Genomic DNA, 14931 nt, shown 5'->3' on the forward strand with positions numbered 1-14931 from the left:
TTTTGTTTTTTGTTTGTATTTTCATGACTAAATATTTATTTCTTGTACTTCACTTTTTTATTTTTGATGTTTTTCAGGCTGCAAAAGTTAGAAAGCTAGAAATTTAGCCTTATTTTCACTTTTATTTGTAAGTTAATTCCCCATTATCCATATTTACCCATTTTCTTTGTCTATATATCTAATCTATGAAAAACATCTAATCATTCTGGAAGTCGTATGTAACTTATCTCATTGTTTGTAGTGATTTAAAAATAGCTTTCAATCCCCTTAGTCAGGTAACTGGGTCAAGAGAACACCACCAAGCGGAACCACAAGCGCTGAAGAAAATATTATCAGACGGACCTATTCTCAGGTGACACCGGTGGTGAGTTTTTGAAAACAACATGATTTCACCGAAACCAAGAAAATAGCAGTATTGTCTTTTACTATTGGCTTAAAATTTGTTCCGCTGAGCATGTCTGTGTCCCGGAAGCGTCGAGTTAAATAGTTCAGTTGAAAAATCGCAGTTTAGCTGAAAACCTGCAACAGTGGGAGAATCAGCATGGCGGAGCAGAAACTGATGTTTATAGGTACATTATAACTAAATTACAAGCAAAAAGCTAAATGCATTTGCTACCAGACTTGCTATAAGCGCGTGTATGGTCTTTTATAGGCTTAATTTAAGAAACAAAAAGTGGATTTAAATCGTTTGAGTCGGTTTGTCTGGGAAGAAAAATGCCCCCAATTTGTTTTTAGTGAAATAACTAATTTAGTTATGGGCCTAAAATGATGAAATTGATGTTGGATTATGTGATAGATTTTTGTGTAACTGTCAGAATTACAGTTGTAATACGTTTTGAGACGATTAATGCAATTCCAAAGTCAGAAGTGATCCTAATATAACTTGTATGTTCATCCAACAGATATAGAACCGAGGTCAAACAGCTCTGCTCCTGTCTCGGACAGAGCTGAGAAGCCCCTCTGGACTCGCAGTGACAACTCCTTTAGATTCAACTTCAACTCTGCGGCACTTCAGCAGAAAACATCTCCATCAGACGGAGCAGAAGCTGCCTTGAGCCGGGTATCCTTTAAGGGACAGGGCTCAGCTTTTGCCTTCAGCTTTCAAATTCCTCCTGTGGAAGACATGGACATGACAGTGACCCCAGACACCTCTTCTCAAAGCGTCCAACCGCGTGTCAGCGAGGAAAAGCCTCCCCCGCTGCAGGAGGCTCCACCTGAGCCATCAGTGCAATCAAAAGCAAAGAAGAAGAAAAAGAAATCTGGAAAGAAAAACCCATCAGACAGCAAAGAGACGCAGCCGGGTTCAGCCGAGGGTAGTCAAGGAGGCGAGGACACAGAGCTGGTCAGTGTGAAATGATTTAAAGTAATCATGGTGTGTTCCAGATGATTTCATGTCAGATTGTGACTGGGTTTCAGAGTGCAGAGGAGCAGCTGAACAGACAGCTGGACTGGTGCATCGAACACCTGGAATCAGGGATGAGGTCCCAGAAGAGTACGCCGAAACAGAGTAAGAACTATTTCACATTATCTAACATGCTCACACAAAACACTGTGTTATATATTAATATATATATATATAATTACAGGTGCTGAGGAACACATGAAGCGAATTGTGAACAAAAATATAGTGTACTTTGTAGAATTCAGTTTGACAATTGGAGGCAAATCTTTGTATGTGAATTGCTCACCCTGTGTTACCTTGAATTTTTGGAGGTAACTTGGGTTTTCTCGCAGGAAAAGGAAGAAAAGTCCTTGATGAACTGATGTAAATGGGGGCTGCATTTATCAACAAAAAATATATCAAAATATCTGTATCAGCATCAAAATGTACTTCAAGTATCAAAAGTAAAAGTGCTCATTATGCAGAACGACCCCATTCAATTGTTTTATATATATATTCTAAATATATTATTTGATTATTATTTTTGTTGCATTTATATATGCTATTATGCATGCATTTTTATAGCAAGGTAGGGCTCATTTTAACCACTTAATATACTGTTATGAGTTTTTTATTTTGAAAAAATGTCTAATCACTTTAAATTTACACTTTGTTTTTTTGTTAAATCTCAACCTGAAAATTAACTACAGCTGGCAGCTAAAAGTAGTGGAGTAAAAAGTACAATATTTACCTCAGAATGTAGTGAAGTAGAAGTATAAAGTTATATAAAATGGAAATACTTAAGTATAGTACCTAAAAATTGTACTAAAGTACAGTACTTAAGTAAATGTACTTTGTTACATTCCCCCACTGTCTCATCATATATCCAATTTTATGCTCACTACTACCAAACACATGCATTTTGTTGTTGAAATCTTACTATTTACAACACTTGTGAGTATAAACAAAGTCTGGCTAATAGTGCAACTGCACAAGTGTGAGACAGTTTATGTCGAAGTATTTTAAATAGCAAGACCTTAACATAAATTTTGGATGAAGTCTCCCTTTAATACCATGTTTTCTCCCTGCAGAAGAGGAAGCCTCTCGTGCCCTGAAGACTCTACGAAGCTCCAAAGCTCCTCTGGCCAAGAAGAGGCAGGTGATGAGATCCATGGCTGGAGATTACAGGAAAAAAATGGATGATGAGAAGAGCAAACAGTACAAACTCATTCAGAGCGGTGAGTGGTCAAACTTTTAAAAAATAACTCCTGAACTCCTGAAAGAACTTTTCAGTTGTGGTGGAACCGTGCTGTTAATTGACAGATTTCTCCAACCCCAATAGAAATTGCGTCCGCTCAGGTCAAAGTTGTGTCCGACTCCCCAAAGAAGTCTGTTTTCCACCGGAGAGCCGGGGTCAAAGCCCAGACGGCTGAAACAGAGACTGGAGCCCAGGAGACCGGGCTGGGAGCACAGACGCAGCAGGAGACGGCAGCTTTCGTCTTTACTCCATCAAAAGAGGAGTTTCGCTTTGAGTTTCTGTGATGTTTTGACTGACGACTCGTTTCACCATAAACAATGCTGGACTCTGATTGTTGGCTGCGTTGGAGATAACGCCAGGAAAACAACACTTAGAATCACACATTCAAAGTATTTCTTTGCTGACTGGTTGTACCATATATCCAAATAAAGATTTTTTTTGTTAATTTATCTGCATTACAAACGGTTGGTTATTATTTTTATTAAGTATAACTTGCTTTATATTCAGTGTTCTTTTATACCTGTCATATCACATTTCCTATTTGAGGAGATAACATTGGTCCATGCTGGATGTTTTGAATATAGTTTCTAAAGAGGTCATGTCAGTCATTGCCCCCTTTCTTCGCTCTATTATTATTATTATTATTATTCACTTTCCTCTGGCTGCATACCTATTGGCTTGCTGCAGACTATTTTGAGGCAGCCAGTGTCTTTCCTCCCATCAAAAAAACAAACAAACTCACTAGAACCCCCTGATATAGCAGACTTCAAGCCCATTTCCAAATTCATTTCATTTCTAAAATTCTTGGAAAAAGTTCACCAGCTCCTCCAACCGGCTCAGGGGTATTTTATCCCATATGTGACGTTCTCTGTAACAGTTTTAAAAAGTTCCATAAAAATATATATTTAAAGTATAATATTTGAATATTTTACATTATAATTATTTCCATACATAAGTGGTTCCTAACCTGTTTGGCTTGTGATCTAGCAGACATAGCTTCTAAAATGAAGTACTGTATTTTTAATAGCAAAATCTAGAAAAAAAATTCGCTTTCGAACAGTGTAACAGATTGTCTTTTATTTCTTATCCCTGATGATGGCCACTCATCTTTTCAGTGATCCCTTGAGGGGTCCTAACTCCGAGGTTGGGAACCATTGCCTACAACTATTAAAATAAAATTAAAATAAAAAAAAATCAGGTTTTCACAGGAAGGGGATGGAAAACTGGCAAGTTACTAAAACTGTCAGACAAATGGAGTAAAAAGTACAATATTACCCTCTGAGATGTAGTGGAGGTTAGACGATAAATTAAAGTACTTTAAATGTGTACTTACGTGCAATACTTGAGTAAATGTACATAGTTAAATTATTATAAATACATGTTTCTCTATGTTCTGTTAAAAAAAAGTTTAGCAGGACCTCTCAAACAGGAAAGGGCGGGGCAAGATTCAACACGAGCACAATTGAGCGTGACACACAAAACAAAAAAAGTTTCAGCTGCTGAGAAAACAAACTAACCTGTTGACTGTAAGTTTTTAACTCTTGACACTCGGCTATATTGTGAGATATTCGTTCGTTCAGTTTGTCGTTTAGTGAATTTGTTTTACCATTAGTTTATTTGGTCGTTGTGTGGCAGGGAGTTATTTCATACCGGGACACCGTTATCTAATGAAGCTAACACTAAGCTAGCGAACAGATTTTCCAGCTAATAAAAGTACTAAAGAGAAAGAAAATACATTGAGGGATAACAAAATGTCAAATTTATCATTGGGAAACTAAATATTGCTTTACTTAAAGACTGCAGAGGGGTGGAGGGGATATGTTACATCATGTTGAAGCTGGAGAGGCTGAAAAAGTTGTTTTATAAAGTGAAATTATGGGAAGAAGGAAGCATCCCAGTGAGCGATAATTATTCCCATAAGGAGGTCTGGGAATGATGGCAGTAAGCAGGCAAACTTTAGACCTATTACACGTCTGTAAGTGGTGGTTAATAAGAGGCTTATACTCTTAGAATAGAAAAGAGTGATGGTGGCTACATTCAAAGCGGATTTTAGGAGAAGGGGCACTTTAGACTGGCAGTTTTTTATGTTGAAAAAGCAGAACATGTTAAAGAGAGAAGAGCTTCTGGAGTAAGAGAGAAAATCTTACATTGGGATTTTATAAATGGACAAACAATTCAGGTTAGTCAGAATGATCAAATAAGTATGAATTTAATTTATTTTATTTGATAGGGACAATGCAGTTAGCATAGATACAGGACATGCATCTGATGTGCTGCATACAGAGATATAGCTTCAGCTAATTTTCAACTCCCGTCCCTAGTTGGGCTTTTACAACTACATACAAAATCACAATACTAAAAAAATCCAATATACAATTACACCATCTACAAAATAGAATAAAATTACAAACAATTACAATATACATTTACCCTGAGAAAAAAAAAATATATAAAATAAAATAAACCCTGTATAAATATAGCTTAGAGTTTAAAATCATCATAAATCTATACAACAATAAGGAGAAAAGAAAGAAATAACAGAGAAAAAGAAAGAAAAAAAAAAAGAAAAAAAAAACTACTTAAGACTATAAGACTTTAAGGATGGGTACAGCTCTGGTTTGCTTTGAGCCAACACTTAATGTTTTTTGTGAATGTTTCAGGATTAGTTATTGATTTTATTTCAGTTGGTAATGTATTCCAGATTTTACAACCTTTAATTGAGAAAGCTGACTGTCCAAAAGTGGTTCTACGGTGTTGAATTCTGCAGTTTCCTTGCACGGTGTTTCTTGTTACTCTGTTACTGTTCTGTCTTTGAATATATCTGTGAAGAGGTTCAGGTGCAAGGTTATTAATACATTTGAATACCAACTTAAGAAAACACAAGTGTACAAAACTGTCAAAACTCAAAAGATTGTATTTTTTTAATATAAGACAATGATGCCACCGGATGGGTTTTTTATCCATTATTTTTAGTGCCTGGTTGTATAAAGAGGAAATGTTCTTTACTGCAGAAGGTGACGCTTGAGCCCATACAGTCAAACAATATGCAATATGGGAAAAAATCATAGAGTGCATGAAGATCTGAGCTGCTTGAGTTGGAATATAGTGCCTAATTAATCGGCTAATTAATATGTTGTAGAAATTGCAACACCTCAGAATCAATGTAGTTTTCTGTCTTGATAAATGATACTGATTTATAATTATGCCAGTGGATAGGGGAAGATCACCGTCAGCTTTATGGATATGCATAAAATATAAAATAGTATAAGAAAATACAAGATGGGATTAATTTAATTTCTGGCATTCATTTTCATGGTTCAAGTTGATGAATCCCATCATGTGTTTTTCTTTTGGGGAATTATTTTTGTTGTTCATCTTAACTTTAAAAAATGTATTTGTAAATGAATGTATTTAAAAGAAAATATTTAATAATTTTTATTTTCATTAACATAGTGTATTTTTCTATAATGAAAACATTACCAGAAGATTGAAATTTTCAAATTTTGCAAGTTTTGTCTTTAAGCTTTTTCGGCATTATCTATGCTAACAATAATGGTCCAAAATTATTTTTATACTTTTAAGTCAAAAACCTTCACATTTTCTTGAGGGATGTCCTCCAGGTTACTCTCCAAAACATAAAAAATCTTGACATTGAGCCCAACATAAGATGCTACAGAGAGAAAGAGTTCCACCAAATAAACACACAAAGAACAGTACACTACATGAAGGATCTATTTGATCAGTGAAGGTATATTTCTCTGCTTTTAGGACCTTTTCCAACCACTGGCCTGCTTTTGTCTTTACGTTGTGGCTCATTCTCAGGGCCATCTGTGTTTTCAGGTGTGTGGAGGGACAAGTGAGGAGGTAGAAAATGTCTGAGCTAAGCGATGAAGCCAGTGAATCAGAGCAGCTGGGGGCCAGCCTGTCCCTGTGGCTGGGCCCCCTGGTGCGGCCCGAGGAGCTGGACGTCCCTCTGGACCTCCACACCGCCTGCTCCATCGGCCAGTACGACGTGGTGGCAGAGTGCATCAAAAAGTGAGTGCCTAAATAATGAAATGTTTCTTGTTTCACCCACAGCCTTTGAGCATCAATAACTGTAATGTTGTGTCTTTTCAGACGTGAGGTGGACCTGAATGGCAAGAACATCGGAGGATGGACTCCGCTGATGTATGCTGCTTACATCGGCCATGACAACATCGTAAATCTCCTGCTGGAGGCGGGCGTGAACGTTAATGCCACCACTGCCAAAGGTTTAACCCCCCTGATGCTGGCAGCAAGCTGCGGGAATGAAAGCATCGCATACTTTCTGCTTCAGGTACAAACTGTCTCTGAGACACGAACGCACCAACAAGGAAGGTTCAGTCCTCTTGTGTCTCAATATATAAATATATATATATATATATATATATATATATATATATATATATATATATATATAAACTTATTATTAAAGCTGGAAATGTCTGATTTTCTTATGAAATATCTATTATATATTGTCAGCAACCATTACTCCTGTGTTCCAGTGGCACATTATGTTAATCCACATTTATAGAGTTGAAAGGCTGATTGATCATTAAAACACCTGAGCATTGTGTTAGCACAGCTGAAAACTGTTTTGTGCTGATTTGAGAAGCAATAAAATAATCCTTCCTCAGGCTAGTTGAGTATCTAGAGGTAAAGTTGGAGATTTGGACAGGTTAAAATTATTATTTTTGCCCTTGTCAATGTCTTTATTATATTTTCGATTCATTTTGCAACTCATTTCATGAATAAACATGAAACAACACAGACATTTTCTGGATGACCCCAAACTTTTGAACACTAGTGTACATTTGTTTAACATAAAAATGCACACCCACCATACAGTAGTGTTCAATATAATAGCAGCTACATGGCAAACAAGGTACCAGTAGGTGCAGTAGATTCTCAGAAAACCAACAAGATCCAGCATTCGTGATATGCATGCTCTTAAGGCTGAAAGGGGTGTGTTGAAGTGAAGACAGTGAAGCATGGTGGTGCAGCATCATGATATGGGCATGTTTCTCCTACTATGGTGTTGGGCCTATTTATCTCATACCAGGGATCTGGATTTGTAAACTGATTTACAGAGTAGTATTTTTTGTGTAAAGCTTATGTGATTTACACATGCAAAACCACCAGTATGGTCCCTAACATAGGGGTAAATTAATGTCAAGCAACTTGTAAGTGAAGGCCAGCACTTGATAGAGAAGATATTCCTTTATTAGTCCCAAAACGGGGAAATTTCCTGCAAAAAAGTGTATAGCAAAAAAAGAAGCCTCAATAAAATAACTAATTAAAAACAAGAAATATTGATAAGAACTATAAAAGTATTAACACTTACACAATTTACACAAGAAGAAATATAAAATTAGGAACAATACAGACGGACTCAACAGTTCAGATTGCACAATGAAATTATATTATACCCTATTAAAGTAGGGGAGGTAGGTAGTTTGTGAAAATCATAGTGCAGTTAGTGTAGGTTTTGGTGGTCTGATGACACAAATAATGGCTCATAATACTGTATGAGCAGTGTAAGCACACACAATATGTCCGAAGAAGTACTTAGAGGATGAAACTCTTGTGTTTGGGTCACCGAATGGGCGTTATATTATTTATAACTTCCTTCCTTCTTGTCGTACCAGTTATATTTTTTATTAGTGGAAGACTTTAAATGCTGAGTTTTAAGAAAATTAAGTTTCAGCATTGGTTGAATTGGTTGAAAGAGATGTTACGTGATAAAGATGGACGTTTTTTTTTCCAAATGTTCTTGATAAGGTGTTAGTTTCATGTCTTTTTGTTTTTCTTACCTCCAAAGCAAGGAGCTGCGTTGGAGCTGAAGGACTCTCGAGGCTGGACCGCTCTGTTCCACTGCACCAGCACAGGCCACCAGCAGATGGTCAGGTTCCTGCTGGACAACAATGCTGATGCCAACGTCAAGTGGGTATCTTCCTTTATTAAGATATCACTCCAGTCAGACAGCTTCTTCATCACTTTCACTTTCTTCCACAGAGAGCCAGGTTCTGGTTTCACGCCTCTGATGGAGGCTGCTGCTTCTGGACACGAGATCATCGTTCAGTACCTGCTCGATCATGTAAGAAGACACTGAGGATGTGGCATGATGCTACCTGAAGAAGATAATGTCTTATGATCCCAACATCTGCTGTTTTATTAATTTCCAGAAAGTTAAAATAGATGACCGCAACGCTAAAGGAGAGACGGCCCGTGCCCTGGCTATGATGTACGGATACACCAAGCTCGTAAGCCTCATCGACTCGCGTTCCCCAAGGATCAAACCAGGTACTTGTTATTATTTTACACAACAACATCGTTTTTTTCTGTGTCTTGTACTTGAGTCTTTGTTTTTTTTTGTTTGTGCTCCAACTCGTCAGGACATTTTGAAGACCCGAGCTCCTCCGAGGACTCAGACAGCGCTCCACCGCGGCAGAGACCGAGTCGAACCAGAGGGAAAGGCGTCAGCATCCATGACGGGCCCCAGGCCATCGCCAAGTTCCGAGTAGGAGGCCCCAGCAAACTGTGTGGTAGTGTCACATAAGATATCCAGTCTGCCAATCTGTGTTCATCAAGAGCCTGATCAGACAGAGCGATTTTTATTTGAGGACAGTTGAAAATCTGCTCTCAAAAATGCAAATAAATTCAGGCTCTTTTCTGGTTTGAGTTAAAAAAAATTTTCAACTTGAGCTTGAACTTGAACTTTTGTGCAACACAAAAAAGGGTGCATAAAGCTTAAAAAATAGCCGTTGGGGGCTGATAAAAAGCACTCAGTCTGATTGGGACTCAGAGTTTAGTTGCTCTAGTTGTAAACACAAATTACAGAAAAATGTCTACAAACAGAAATACAATCAGTCCGTGCATGAAGGAGGGTAATGGACACTTACTTTGTGCAGAAGATTTTTCAGCATTCAAAGTTTTACTTTGAATGCTGAAAAACTCTTAATTGAGATTTCATCACAGTAATGATAACACAATGTGACAAAAAAATAGGAGACAATTTGCAATTAAGATGTATTTTTTTTGGCATTATTCCTGCTTCATTTTTGATAGTGATGGAAACAGAACAGAAAGGGGACAGAGAGTAGAATACATGCAGCAAAGGGCTGTGGGCGAGTCGGAACTCCGCTAGACTTATTCTGCAAAACAATCATTAACATTAACACAAGTTTGTTAATGCTGCTTTTCTCCTCCCAGAGCCTCCCGCAGCAGCGCCAGGCTACATGACATTTCGTGATATCGGCGAACAGAGTGACGGCATCTGCTTCCGCGACGTGACCTCGCCCATCAACGAGCTGGACGGCCAGAGCAACAGCAGCAGAGGTGAGCGGCACAAGAATACCAGCATCTCTGAAATGGTGTCTTTGGAAGATATGTTCAAAATTAAACCGTTCATGATGCTGCTACAGATGACAGTCCATTCTTTGACCATGACATGCCCACCATGAGGAGCAGCAGCAGCAGCAGCGAAGGCCTGCCTCATGCGATCGGCCTCAACTGGGAAGGCTCAGTGGAGAGCAACGAGGTGAACACCAGAGCACAGCGAGCCCACTGATTCTGAGTAAGACACCACATTTTATTAGGATATCTCTGTGACACCGTGTCCCTTTCCCCACCAGGACTCTGACCAGTGCAAAAAGAGCAGCTCTCGCAGACTAAACAAGGGCCATTACTCAAAGGGGAAGAGCCGCCATGCAGGCAATGATACAGCTCACTCCAGCTCCACGGGGAACTGTGGGATGCTCTCAGGTGTTGGTCTTCCACCCTCCTACACGGGTCCAAAGGCATGTGTTCACTTTCTGTTGACTTTTAACTGTGTGTGTGTGTGTTCTTGTACTTCCTACATAGTGAGGACCAGAACACATTTTTAACCAACAGAGTGAGGACATTTTTGCAAAGTGAGGACATTTCAGCCGGTCCTCACTTCTTTAAAGGCTTTTTGGAGATTTCAGACTTTGCTTTAAGGGTTAAAGATTACAAGACAATGATAATTAACTGAAACTGTATTGTGTGGTTACAAAACTAACTAAAATTATAGTGAAAATGTCCTTAGTTTTTGTCTTTGTCAACTTTTTCATACATAATGAAGATGGATAAGGCAAATGAAATAAAGGCAAAATTTACTGTGATCTCTTTTAATCTCCCACCCAACAAATACCCCGTTACAAAAACACTAAAACTAAAGCATAAAAAAAAAACTAAACTAAAACTAGCAAACTCATTCTAAAAAATAATTAAAACTAACTGAATTTGAAAACAAAAATTCACAACCCAATTAAAACTAAAACTGATGAAAAATTAAAAACTATCATAACCTTGCTAGGGAATCCACTATTCCAATGAGGGTCCTCACAAAGATAGAAGTACAAGAATGTGTGTGTGTGTGTGTGTGTGTGTGTCTCATTGCCACTTTATCCTGGACTGTCTAAAATCTTCTATTCCTGTAGGACCTGGCAGAGTTTTTGGAGCAGATTGGCTTCTCGAAGTATCTTCCCGTACTTGAGGAACAAGACATTGACCTGCGGATATTTCTCACCCTGACTGAAAATGATCTCAAAGAAATAGGAATCACGTAAGGGACTGACAATCACTCCAGCACACAGTGTTTGTTTCCTCATGGTACAACATGCTGAACCTGTTGTTATTGTACTCCAGATTGTTTGGACCCAAGCGAAAGATGACTTCTGCTATTGCAAGGTGGCACAGCAGCGCTCGGCCACCCAGCGACGCTCTGGAACAGGCTTATTCTGACCAGCTGGAGGCGGAGATGCAGGAGATGGCCATTCAGCTACACAAGGTAACAAAGCGACCATAACTGCCATGCAAACTTGTAACATTTATGACTCTTAATCTAACTGCGGTTCTCAAAGCGTGGGGCGCCCCACTGGTGGGGAATAGAGACGTGACAGGTGGGCCGTGACAAACGGGAGGGAATTTTCCTTTTTCTGCCTATCTTTATCCAGACATCCCAACAGTTCCGGGAGTCTCCTGCATATTGATAGCGGCTCGCTGACGCCTGTAAATGAGATCCAATCTCCCGGAATCTGGAGCAAGACCGCGCACTAGACTAGAGTGACTTTGTGTGTTTGTTGTGTGACTATAAATGCAGCGTGTGTGAAAACAAAGCGTCCTTATAGCTGTGTGTTCCCACTTATTAGACCGATCACCCGCCCCCCAACCTCCGGGGGCGACACCAAGTGTAAGTGAGTTTGGTTTAATTTGATGATATTGAGTTAGAATTAAGATACAACCTGTTACTTGAAAATGTTAAGTTTGGCGTATTTCAGTAGCCTTGTGTTGGGGCGATGGGGCCAGGTGGGGCTTGAAAATTTCCCCTTTTCCAAAGTGGAAAATGAAAGAAGAAGTTTGAGAACCACTGATCTAACCGAACCTGAACTCTCTCTCTCTACGTAGCGCTGTGAGGAGGCGGAGAGCCTGCAGAGCCAGGTGTCTCAGGAGAAGGAGCTGCGTACCGTCATGGAGGGATGTCTGATGGAGGATAAGATGGCCTGGAGGAGGGTCCACACCGAGCTGGTGGAGAACCACCGGCTCACTCAGGACATGAGCGCCCTACTGGTGAAGTCCCGGGCCTGCAGCGCCGAACTGCTCTCCTGTTTCACTACTGATGGGAAGAGCAGTGTGGAAGGTGACAATGGAGTTAAAGGCGAGTTTAGGTGTCCTGTGCTGGATAACACCTTTTTACATTTTGTCATTTTTAAAATAAATTATTTAACTTGTTGTTGCAGCCGGAGAGGGACTGACGCGCCCCAGTGTTGCAGAGCTACTAAAGAAGCTGGATTCCTATGAAGAAGAACTGGGTAAAATGGCGATTCATGTGCTTTTTGCGTCATCAATGGTGTCTGAGGCGTCTTTCACACATATTTCCAAGTAAATTACGGGGATAAGCTTGCACTACAATCAAGAATAATTCCACATTGCGCATTTCAGACATGCCTTAGCAGTGCTGGAATAGATCATGCTCGGGACCGTCCAGCAGATGGCGGCGATGCAACACTTATGGATGCCAGCCACCATGAAGCTCAACAGAAAAAGAAGATACATGTCTGTGCAGCAGGACACGTCTCTTAGTATTTATAGAAATGAAGCAGATGAGGAGCTGTTTTTATCCGGTGCCAATGTTATGACGTATAATTAATTTATTATTCATTGTTAGTTAGCAAATCACCCGCAAAAGGACCGGCGTTAATGCTAAACGGTAAACAATTTGCAGATTCGAAAACTTTGTCAGTGGAGTCTTGCGATTATGAAAGCGTGCTTGCCACTACAATGTTACTGCTTTCATTTACAACAGACTACCAGCCTTGTCCCTTTCGGTTTTAATGTGGCAATCTGGCATTACGGATTTCCCTGAATATTGATCCTTGCCACCATTTGCACATCACTAAATGTTCTTGAACATTTCAGGGATAGACTGCATGTGTGAAAGGGGCTTATTCAAGTGTCTGCTTGTCTCATCATTACAGCAGGGACCCTGCAAACTGTGCTCCAGAGTCTGAGGCGACTGAGTGCCCCTGAAAAAGTTTCTGATAGCTGGGAACGACCTTAACCTTTACAGGTGAGTGCTTACTCTCACTGGATGAACGCAGCATGTGCAGGAAGAGCTGAGGGGAAAATAACTAGTGTTTCTTGTATTTGAAGAGGCAAATATTTGACGGAGGGTGATCTAACCACCCTGAACAATCTCAGTGAATGAGAGAAGGCCAAAGACAAGCCGGACGAGAGCAGCTCACAGAGTGACTCGGCTGACTCCTCGGGGATTGGCTGACGGACCAGAGCTCGCCAGATGTGGACAGGGCCAGGGGTGAGGGCAGCTGCTGCAGGGAAATGACAAACAGGCAGGAAGGGTACCTGACCCTCACGCTTGTGCTGGTGTAAGCTGGACTCCAGTAGTTGGGTTGTGAAGATGCAGAGAGAGGAGGAGGGACTGATGGCGGATGAATACTGTGAAATGTTTCTAAGAGGCTGTACTCTCTTCCTTGATGTGGTTTAAATGAAGTTCACACCACCAGCAGAAGAGGTACATTTCTTAAAAGCAGTCAAAGTTATATAAGTAGTTCTGCAGAGTTATTATAGACTTTATCTGAATGAAATCTTATTTGTATGCTGTTTGAAACAAAATGTCCTGCTGAATGCATTTTAAGATAAATGAGCTGTCAGTTAATCATTTACAGCAATACATTATGTTAGTGATGCAATGAAATGGTTAATGTATCTTAAATGTTTTACTCTGAAATTCTCTCATGTCTAAAATGCCAGATAGTCTTGGTTGTATTTGGACCTGAATTAAATCCTTGTTGCCGGAAAATTCAGGGTGGGCGCTTCAATTCTGTGAAATTTTTCTTTTTAATCTGAAACTGAAGTATGCGACAGGTGATTTATTATTTTCAATTTAAATGCTTTTCAAGGTGTAATCAGAGAAAAACCTTTGCTAACTATCAGGTTGTAGGTAGCATCTTAATCCATTAAGTGCATACAAGAAAGGTGAAATTAAAGAAATCTGAACATTTCAAATTAAAGTGTTGCAATACATTTTGACTTCTGGACTATAAAACGCTCTGGACTTATTGGAAATGTTTGGATCACACGAGTCTGAAGCAATACTGGCAGTGTCTGCTGGAATCTTATTCTCCAAATGAAATAATACTAATATTGCTAAGTGTAGTAGTTACGTTTGCAACTGCAGAAATACTATATTCAAACTGAATAAACAGACATGCAAAGAAAAAAAAGCAAAGCTCTTGAATATTGAATATTTAGAATTTGAATGTCAACGTTATAAAATGAAGCTTTGAACTATTTGGTAAAGCCCTAGCTAATTTTCATATTTTATTTTTATCTGAAACAAATGATCATGACAAAACACTATTTTCATAATAGTTTTAATGGAATAGCTGGAAAATTATTGTAGGTCCCACAACTGAGCATTCACAAAGAAATAACGAGTGGTTGGGCTCACGCTGTGGACAAAAAAAAACACTGGAAGCATAATCTTTTTTTAAACATTTTATAAGCTGCTGAAAACTAATACATTATTTATGACTTTGTGCCAATTTGTGGTTCTGAGATGAATCCACAACGAATAAAGTTTGTGCACAGGTAGACTTGTGCATCATTCTATTTCACTCTTCAGTGTTGTTGAACTTTTGAAAGTGTTCTTTTACTTCTAATAAAACCTCCTTTAAATGGGATTTATAGTGCTCATCAGGCTCTGTATTAGACTTCAGCAGATGTGCTGAAT

At 39.2% G+C, this 14931-nt stretch overlaps 2 protein-coding genes across 3 annotated transcripts; both read left to right on the forward strand.

Moving 5' to 3' along the window:
• Positions 1-370: 370 nt before the first annotated feature.
• c21h8orf33 (chromosome 21 C8orf33 homolog) lies at positions 371-3088 on the forward strand. The gene is made up of 5 exons (XM_059324823.1): positions 371-569; positions 903-1342; positions 1417-1507; positions 2473-2619; positions 2724-3088. The coding sequence occupies exons 1-5, from the start codon at positions 542-544 to the stop codon at positions 2921-2923; spliced, it is 906 nt and encodes a 301-aa protein (XP_059180806.1). The 5' UTR covers positions 371-541; the 3' UTR covers positions 2924-3088.
• Positions 3089-4083: 995 nt separating this feature from the next.
• Positions 4084-14826, forward strand: anks3 (ankyrin repeat and sterile alpha motif domain containing 3). 2 transcript variants are annotated; one of them, XM_059324619.1, is made up of 16 exons: positions 4084-4165; positions 6480-6674; positions 6756-6954; positions 8479-8600; positions 8673-8754; positions 8843-8960; positions 9053-9202; positions 9870-9995; positions 10082-10197; positions 10292-10456; positions 11120-11244; positions 11328-11469; positions 12087-12336; positions 12419-12490; positions 13157-13248; positions 13332-14826. In XM_059324619.1, the coding sequence occupies exons 2-15, from the start codon at positions 6511-6513 to the stop codon at positions 13237-13239; spliced, it is 1914 nt and encodes a 637-aa protein (XP_059180602.1). In that variant the 5' UTR covers positions 4084-4165; positions 6480-6510; the 3' UTR covers positions 13240-13248; positions 13332-14826. The 2 variants fall into 2 exon arrangements, with proteins under 2 accessions (XP_059180602.1, XP_059180603.1); XM_059324620.1 differs by having other exon boundaries at positions 4122-4165; positions 6462-6674.
• The last annotated feature ends 105 nt before the right edge of the window (positions 14827-14931 follow it).

Source organism: Centropristis striata, chromosome 21 (assembly GCF_030273125.1).
Source record: "Centropristis striata isolate RG_2023a ecotype Rhode Island chromosome 21, C.striata_1.0, whole genome shotgun sequence".
Classification (NCBI taxonomy): Eukaryota; Metazoa; Chordata; class Actinopteri; order Perciformes; family Serranidae; genus Centropristis; species Centropristis striata.